Source organism: Euphorbia lathyris, chromosome 7 (assembly GCF_963576675.1).
Source record: "Euphorbia lathyris chromosome 7, ddEupLath1.1, whole genome shotgun sequence".
NCBI classification, from domain to species: domain Eukaryota; kingdom Viridiplantae; phylum Streptophyta; class Magnoliopsida; order Malpighiales; family Euphorbiaceae; genus Euphorbia; species Euphorbia lathyris.
In genome coordinates this window covers 69,301,174-69,309,691 of record NC_088916.1, presented here as the reverse complement: position 1 = coordinate 69,309,691, position 8,518 = coordinate 69,301,174, and the positions used below count along the sequence as shown (strand labels likewise).

The following is an 8,518-nucleotide window of genomic DNA, read 5'->3' as shown; positions in this document are numbered from 1 at the left end:
AGAATGTGAATTGAAATAAAAATATTATTGTCCAAAGTGGATGAAAGTGTTTAGATTTGTATAATAAGAGGGAAATGTGTCAAATATGTTTAATGGACCCCTCAAATAGACTAGATTAGTAAATTAGCTCTACCGTCTAAATTAATATTCAATTAATTTGATTTTTTCCCATTAACACTAAGATAATATAAAATAATCAAAGATATAAAACTTAATGAATATGTTATGCCTGCAAGTGCCAATAATATATAGTAAGCTTTTTTTAGATAAACATAAAATATAAAATTAAAACAGATTTCGCATATTTATAATGTGTTCCAAATTTAGATAAAAATAAAAAATAAAATTTAAATATATTTCGTATATTTATAATGTGTTCCAAATTTAGAAATCACGTTTCTAAAAAAAACTCATTTGGATTTCTCAAAAAAAAAAAAAAAAAAAAAAAAAAAAATCATTTGGTACACATCTTGTGCCAGAGTTAGGAGATTGTGGGTTCATTCTCTTGCAAGTATACAGTCGATTAATCTAGGGTAGATGAGTAGAAGAAGCGGAGTCAAATAGGTATCACACCGAACCAAATAAAAGATCATTTATGTGAAAAACAGAGCGCACACATCGTGTGAATCTAAAGAAGAGTTTCTGATTCTTATTTTGGAAATCACACACCGTGTGGACTACCAAAATCACTAGCTACATTTTGGATATAAAGCTCATACATCGTGTGAATTTTTTAAAGAGTCTTACGAATCAACTTTGCTCTTCACTCCAGCTGTGACACCATTTATTTATAACTCATCCCACCCATCTGTCCTTACCATGTTTTACTGTTTAAGCTTTATATATTTAGTTATATGTATTTACCTTTTTATGTAATTTGACATTTAGGTTTGAGGATGATATAAATTCATCTTAAAAACACAACTTTTTTTATCAATCAAACTTATATTTCTCTTTGTGAGCTTTTGTTAGGGTTCATCCCTTTAACAATGGGATTTTACAATTCTGATGAGTTTAGCTTGTGAATATTGGGTGTTTTCGACTCCTTCAAGTTTAGCTTGAAAATCTCTTTGTTGATTTAATGTCAAAATCAATCCAATCGTCAGAAATCCGTATCACTTACAAATATATATATATATATATAATTAGAATCATTTTTGTCCATAACTCATTAACCCATCCTAATTGCATTATTTCTATTACAAGGGTATTATTTGCTCGTACCAAATATTCTTATCCTTTTGATTAAACATGGATCGTACTAAGTTGTATGTTTTATCTCAGATTTCATATCACCTCTACTGTAATTCCTCTAATCTTTACAGTTTCCTATTTTCACAATTACGAACATGTGCATAAGTATCCGCACAATGAAATATAGAAACTCCAAAATGTGAGCAAATGGAAATATTCCCTTATAATATATTTCTTCCATCATAATCTGACTCGTTTGTTTGGTCGGTCCCTTCCAAGCCGAATCATACATGGTCCTTACCGAGTATCCTTCCAAGATAGCCACACTAGATTATACTTTAAAAATAAGTTAAGGTTCTAAGGATAAACGAAGTTCGAAAACCATAGTTTTACGATATGAGTCTCACACGAGAAAAAATTAAGCTCTTTTCTATCTTATGGTAGCAAAGCATATGTGGTATGAAAATCATGTGGTGTGGGTAAGCCTCCCATTATCTAAACTTTTTCTTAAAAACAAAAAATGCACCCTTCCTCCCATTCTCGAGATTCAATTTTTCTCTTTTCTCCTCTTTCCTAGTGAAAGTTGATGGGCTAATTTTCTTCCCAATCCAAACCTTAATTTGAATTTTTAGTTTTCAAATGTAGTTGATGTTTTTTATATACGTAGAAAATATTTAAGAAACGTATGTATCTCTATATAATGATAATATAGAAAGTTAAAAGTTTATTTGCTTAGTTGCCTTTGAGAGAGTCAATAACCATTAGTTTCCTTATATTATATTTTTATTTTTCATATAATTTTACAAACTAAAATATACTTTATTATAATTTCTTCTTAAACTTTATTTAAAATTTCATTTTTCTTTGTTATTATTGTTTTTAAAAACTTGTATTTATATATAACAACCTAACAACCTATATACTCAAAAGTTGTTAGGTTGTTAGAGATGGTGTCATAGTATCGTGGTAGAAGACATAATCACGACTCTAAATTATTATATGAGATAAAAATGAATTGAATCATACATCAAAAATTGGAAGTGTGTAACTAAGGTATCTAGGAAGATGTATTTCTAATATATGTAGACGCATTTTAAAGTTTGTGATATTAATAAATGAGATTTAGGTTAAACTGAATAATATTTAAATATATTGAACCAGGGTGTTAAATTTGGTATCATAGTCGACTTTCTACCTACAATGTGGTGATTGAGGATGAAAAAGACGAAATTAGGTGGTTCTAAAATGACTCGGTTCTGAAAGGGCGACATCGGGATAGAAGATCTGAACAAAATGCAACCTTAAAGCAGCAATGATGGTAGCAGTAAATTGAATTCAATATCGAAAATAGAGAGAGAATGATTAAGATATATTAGTAAATTGAATTTTCAAAACATGCAGACACATTTTGAAACCGTTAGAATTCACGACAAAACGCACAATATCAACATATTATTGTGCATTAGGCTTACAATTTAAGGCCCAATTAATTACTTAAGCCCATATTCTCCCATACCTGGCCCAACCCAAATCCACTCAAGCAAGTAGTAGGGTCAAATTAGTTTCATACTGTTCTACTTTGCTCTCTTTCATTTCATCGCCGGCGCCGTTATCAGCCCTCCTCCTGTCCGCCATCTTTAATTCGTCCCTCTTAAACTCCCCGAGCGATACTTCTACATCTTCCATCATCCCCACCGCAACCTGGTTTTTGTTTTTTCGTCAACTCTGTATCTATTCGGGAAGCCTTTCTTCAAGTGGTCTACGAAAATGGAGGCACTGTTCACTTGAATTGATACTTAATTACGTACAGGTAATAGCTGCAGATGTATTTATCATGAAATTACGGTGAATTGAGGATGTTTAAATGATAGCTTTTATGAATTTCTTTTACTTAATTCTGAAAATTGTGAAGTTCAGTCGATAAAGTTTCATAATAGTCCATGTCTGGAAATTTCGACATCTTGTACTGCACTTTGTGAATTATCTTTTGTATATGGTTATTGATTGTCCATTTGTGAAGTTTCATGAATTTTAGAATTATTTTGTGAAAAGAGAAAATTAATAGTTCAATTGTATAGTGCATAAGCATAAGTCTTAGTTCAACCTCCTTCTATTGGCTTCTGTTCGACCCCGCCCTCTTCTGCTTCTTCCCTTGCCTGCTGTTCGTTCGACCCTCCTTTTTCAGAATCAGAGAAGAGTTTTTAATTTCAGGTTTTGTGATTCTACTGCTTGGTTCTTTTTAATTTCTGGTGGGTGTTCTTTGTTAAGAGAAAATGCTATCAAGCATACTTGTGTCTGGTTTGATGTCGGGTCCGTTTCTGACAACATTGTTCAAAACTCCCTATGTCCAATTGAAAAAAGGGCAATAGTATTTAAAGTCTACAGGTTGCTACATTTCTCTAGTTGAAAATGAGCTGTCTTATTCTTTTAGTACGTGATACTTTCACAACTTCTCATCATTCAAAATTAAAAGGTTAGGTATAAGGATAATCATATTCATTGTTATACAATTTGTTGTTGATACCTTTAAATGGAGTTACCTTAGTAATTATATTGATGTGCAGTTATATAATTTGCTAATGATGCCTTAATCGCATGCAAAGATTATGTAGTATATAAATTGGTTTGCTTGCATTTGCTTCTCAAATTATATTGAACCTTTGTCTTTGTTTCCTGGGCTGTATTTCGTCCAGTTTCTTGTACTGCGATGTATAAAATTCTTTGTTCGTCATCTTCAAGTTCAACTTATTTTATCCTTTCAAAGAGAAGGTCTTCGAGGTGTCCGTTGGAATTCTGGTTGCTCTTTTCAATAAATCTGCTTTGGCGTTTTTTGAAAGATGGCAGAATTGAAAAGGAGGGTCTAAACTGAGTTTTTGATTAGTTGTTTTTATGCTTATTGCAGGAATGTCTTGTGGCAGTTTGATTGATTGAGATATTTTGATTGTAGGTTGTTATTATCTAGTGGAAGTTGGATATGCAAACAGAGAAGGATTTCTTGCCCCATTTAGAGGTCAAATATATCATTTAAATGAGTGGCCTCAAGGTCTTCATCCAAGAGCTGCTCATTTAATTTAATTTTTTATTTTTAATGTTTATGTAAATTGGCATTTGCTTTACGAAATATAGCATGTCTTCTGTTACTTTAAACCTGCTACCTTCTCTCAAGCTCCATACCACCACCTTCAAACACAATGGTTTTCCATTATCAAACGCTCACTCTTGCTACTTTGGCAATTTTTCTTCATCGTTTTCTTCCTTCTCTTCTGCCGACTTGAGTTCGACCTATGGTAAGAAGAATCCTTGGGATTTGCGCCTTCCAATTAAGAGCTCAACACCGGTTTCCTATTCTGTGCTCAACTGTGTCGCTCAGAAATTAGAGCCCTCAGTTTCAATTGATACCCGTTGCAACAATTCTTCTGGTAAGAACTCAAATTTTTTTCCCTTTTTTTCAGGTGGAAATTTAGAATTTTTTTTTCCCTAATTTTGACGTTTGTCATTGCCAATTTGAGTTTTACCTTTGTTATTTAGCTTCTTGTTTGTGATAGACAAGTGCAAAATTTATACAAAAACTGATGATCAATGTGGTTATAGGGTTATACCCCTTGAATACTCTTGAGTTCTTTTGAGTTGGTTTTAATGATTCTTCTCAAGGATGAAAGACTATAAATTTGCTTCAAACTAATGGGATTCTTTATTTAAACCAAATGAGAGTCACTCTATTTATGCTCTCTTTTTCTCTGTTTGAGTAGTGTTGTTTTTATATTGCCAATGATTAGAAGAATATGAAAGGAACTTTTTTATCTGTATTGTTTGTGTTACTGCTTTAGTAAGATAAACAACTGCAAGAGATATGGTTTTTTTATGGATTTCAAGTTGAAGTTTTTGTAGTTATAACTTGTTTTGCCAATTGTTGATTTTTATTTGTCTGCCAATGTTGCAGAAGAGAGGGTTGTGGTGTTGGTTATTGGTGGAGGGGGACGAGAACATGCACTTTGCTATGCCTTGCAGAGATCTCCATCCTGTGATGCTGTATTCTGTGCTCCTGGCAATGCAGGAATTTCCAACTCTGGAAATGCTACTTGTATTTCAGACCTTGACATCTCTAATAGCTCAGCTGTGATCTCTTTCTGCCGCAAATGGGGGGTAGGACTTGTAGTTGTTGGACCTGAGGCTCCTCTGGTTGCTGGCCTTGCGAATGATCTAGTCAAGGTAGGGATTCCTACCTTTGGACCATCAGCAGAAGCAGCTGCCTTGGAAGGATCAAAGAACTTCATGAAGAGCTTGTGTGACAAATATGCAATTCCTACTGCAAAGGTTTTCCCTTTTCTAATCCACTTTTGATTTTGATTAGAAGTTCAGAACATGGTGTACATATTGCTTTTGTTGAATTCAGTTATGGGCATACTCTTGTTTCCTTTCACCGTTGGTCAATAAAATTTACAAGCCTTAATTTCGTTTATATCCTAGTTATTAATACTGAGGAGCCTGATTTATTTTGTCCTTTTTGTTGCAGTACCAAACATTTACAGACCCATCTGCTGCAAAGCAATATATTCAGGACCAAGGTGCTCCTATAGTCATCAAAGCAGATGGCTTGGCTGCTGGAAAAGGAGTCATTGTTGCCATGACATTGGAGGATGCATTTGAAGCTGTTGACTCAATGCTTGTGAAGGGTGATTTTGGTTCTGCGGGTGGCCGTGTCATTGTTGAGGAATACTTGGAAGGAGAAGAAGCATCTTTCTTTGCATTGGTAGATGGAGAGACTGCTATTCCCTTGGAGTCTGCTCAGGACCATAAGCGAGTTGGGGATGGTGATACAGGGCCTAATACTGGTGGGATGGGGGCATATTCTCCTGCACCAGTATTAACAAGAGAACTTCAGTCAGTAGTTATGGAAACCATAGTTCTTCCCACAGTGAAAGGAATGGCTGCTGAGGGTTGCAAATTTATTGGAGTTTTATATGCTGGGTTAATGATTGAGAAGAAGTCTGGCTTGCCTAAGCTAATTGAGTACAATGTGCGGTTTGGAGATCCAGAGTGTCAGGTTAGTTACAAATCACTAATAATGTACTTTCTGTAAAATTGTCTCGCAAGTGGAAAGTGATGACCCGATTTCATTTAGCACTTCCAAAGGTGCAAGATTTACTGAGAAATTGAGTTTCTGATCCATTACTTGTCAGTATATCATGATATTCGATATCATACAGACTTTCATACCAACATTTGGTGCTATTGTTTGACATTAGCTAACAATTACCTTTTTAGCTCAATTTTTCATTGATGAAATCCTATACGGACGCTCCTCCTTAGTAGTGTTTCTATATATCTCGACTCTGTCTCCGGTTCCTCTATGAAGGCTATGTTTAGAAATAACTTTTTCCGGTGCCGGTTTTTGTTTCGGTGTCCGTGCAACACATATGAAATTTGTCTGTAGAGGGTAGGTCTACTCATCTTTCTGATTATTTAGTGTCTCGTTTCTCTTCTTTTCTTTCTGTTTTTGCTAGAGCTATTGATTTTTGTCCAATGATTATCTATTATATGGTATCAAGTACCAATACTCTGTCCACTGTCACGCATATGACATTAGGTGCTACTGGTTGTGGTCACAGCTAAATGCATTATTTTACCGCTTTTCTTTAAAGTTTGGGGCCACAATCTTACTGCTATATGTTGTATGTTATTCTAGGGAATGTTAGGATAAATCATAGTTACTATATGAAAATTTACGAGGGCTTGGTGTTTGTCAATATGCAGGTACTAATGGTACGGTTGGAATCCGATCTAGCACAAGTTCTTCTTGCAGCTTGTAGAGGAGAGTTAAGTGGTGTGTCACTGAACTGGTCCCAAGGGCCTGCCATGGTTGTGGTAATGGCAAGCAAAGGTTACCCCGGTTCTTATGAGAAGGGCACAATAATTAGAAACCTGGAAGAAGCCGAAAATGTAGCTCCAACAGTTAAAGTATTCCATGCCGGAACAGCTTTGGATGCTGATGGCAATTTCGTTGCTACAGGCGGTCGTGTTCTTGGTGTTACTGCCAAGGGAAGAGATCTTGAAGAGGCAAGGGACAGAGCCTATCAGGCAGTTGAGGAAATCAATTGGCCCGAAGGGTTTTGCCGGCAGGATATTGGCTGGAGAGCACTTCCCCAACAGCAATTTGCCGCAACAAATTAACTCCAAATTTTGATGCTGAGGTAGTGGTGTTTTTGCCTATTCAGAATACAAGAGATGTCTTGAAATTTTGCTGCTTGTATTTATTATGAAGAGAAATAATAACTTGGCTTACGCCATAAAGTCAAATAAAACAAGTGGAAAAAGATAAACCTTTGTCAAGGTTGTATAAAAGGCTAATCAGGTAGACAGGATCCTCGAGGATTAATTGAGATTAGTCGGAAATTAATCGGATTTGTTTTTATATATTTTTTTATTTGTTAATCAACAAATCGTTATATAAATTCAATTGTATTATAGTATCTAAAAATAATAATATAAAATTATTTAATATAAAAAATACATATATTTGTAATGTATATTTAAAAGTGCGCAAACATCAATATCTCAACAACAATATCATTGAAACAGTTCAAAAGTGAATTATAAACAAATAAAAAATAAATTCTTAATAAAAAATGTTTTTGTTCATCGTTGTATAAGTAGTGCCTATTCTGTTTAGGTGGCAGCCTGGATGAAGTCCATTCGGCTAAAAATTGCCTAGGGGCGTAAAAAACGTTTAGAATGACTAATCAAAATAAAATTGGAGCGGAATTTCGATTTCGAATGTCTAAACAGTCTAGACGGTTTTGGTTTTGACCAGCCTGCATATATATAACCTCATTTGGAGCTTGTTTTAGTAGTGCATGACCATATATGCAATTTTTACAAGAAAACTTGTGTACGGTCTATACTAATCTCATTTGCAGGTTATTTTAGTAGTGCACAACCCTTTTTATTGTGACATTGGTGCTTGCAATGAGAAATGTCATAATTGTTTTCGTTATAATGAAAACAGGGGTTACTAATACCACTTTTAAATAGTTGAAGGGGCAAATGGGTCGTCCCGTAAGTTCAATGAGCAAAATGACTAAAAGTGACAAGTTCAGGAGACTGCGTATAGTTTAAGCCAAAAATAAAACTAAAAATTCTTGAAAAACTAGAATGATTTATGTTTAGAAAAAAAAAAACTAATCTAATAGAACGATTTGTATAAGAGAATAAAGAGAATATTAATTATATAAATATTTGTGTACATCATGGTAAAAGGTTAGTCCATATAATTAGACAATTTTATAGGGTTTATAATTAGTAAACGTGCCAAATAAAAGAATAA

General features: G+C 34.2%; 1 protein-coding gene across 2 annotated transcripts; it reads left to right on the top strand.

The window, feature by feature from the left end:
• The first annotated feature begins 2,771 nt into the window (after positions 1–2,771).
• On the top strand, positions 2,772–7,656 carry LOC136236063 (phosphoribosylamine--glycine ligase). Of its 2 annotated transcripts, none has more exons than XM_066026171.1 (5): positions 2,772–3,004; positions 4,142–4,613; positions 5,135–5,508; positions 5,708–6,238; positions 6,949–7,656. In XM_066026171.1, exons 2-5 carry the CDS (start codon positions 4,322–4,324, stop codon positions 7,363–7,365), a joined length of 1,614 nt encoding a protein of 537 aa, XP_065882243.1. In that variant the 5' UTR covers positions 2,772–3,004; positions 4,142–4,321; the 3' UTR covers positions 7,366–7,656. The 2 variants fall into 2 exon arrangements, with proteins under 2 accessions (XP_065882243.1, XP_065882244.1); XM_066026172.1 differs by having other exon boundaries at positions 4,097–4,613.
• Positions 7,657–8,518: the final 862 nt, after the last annotated feature.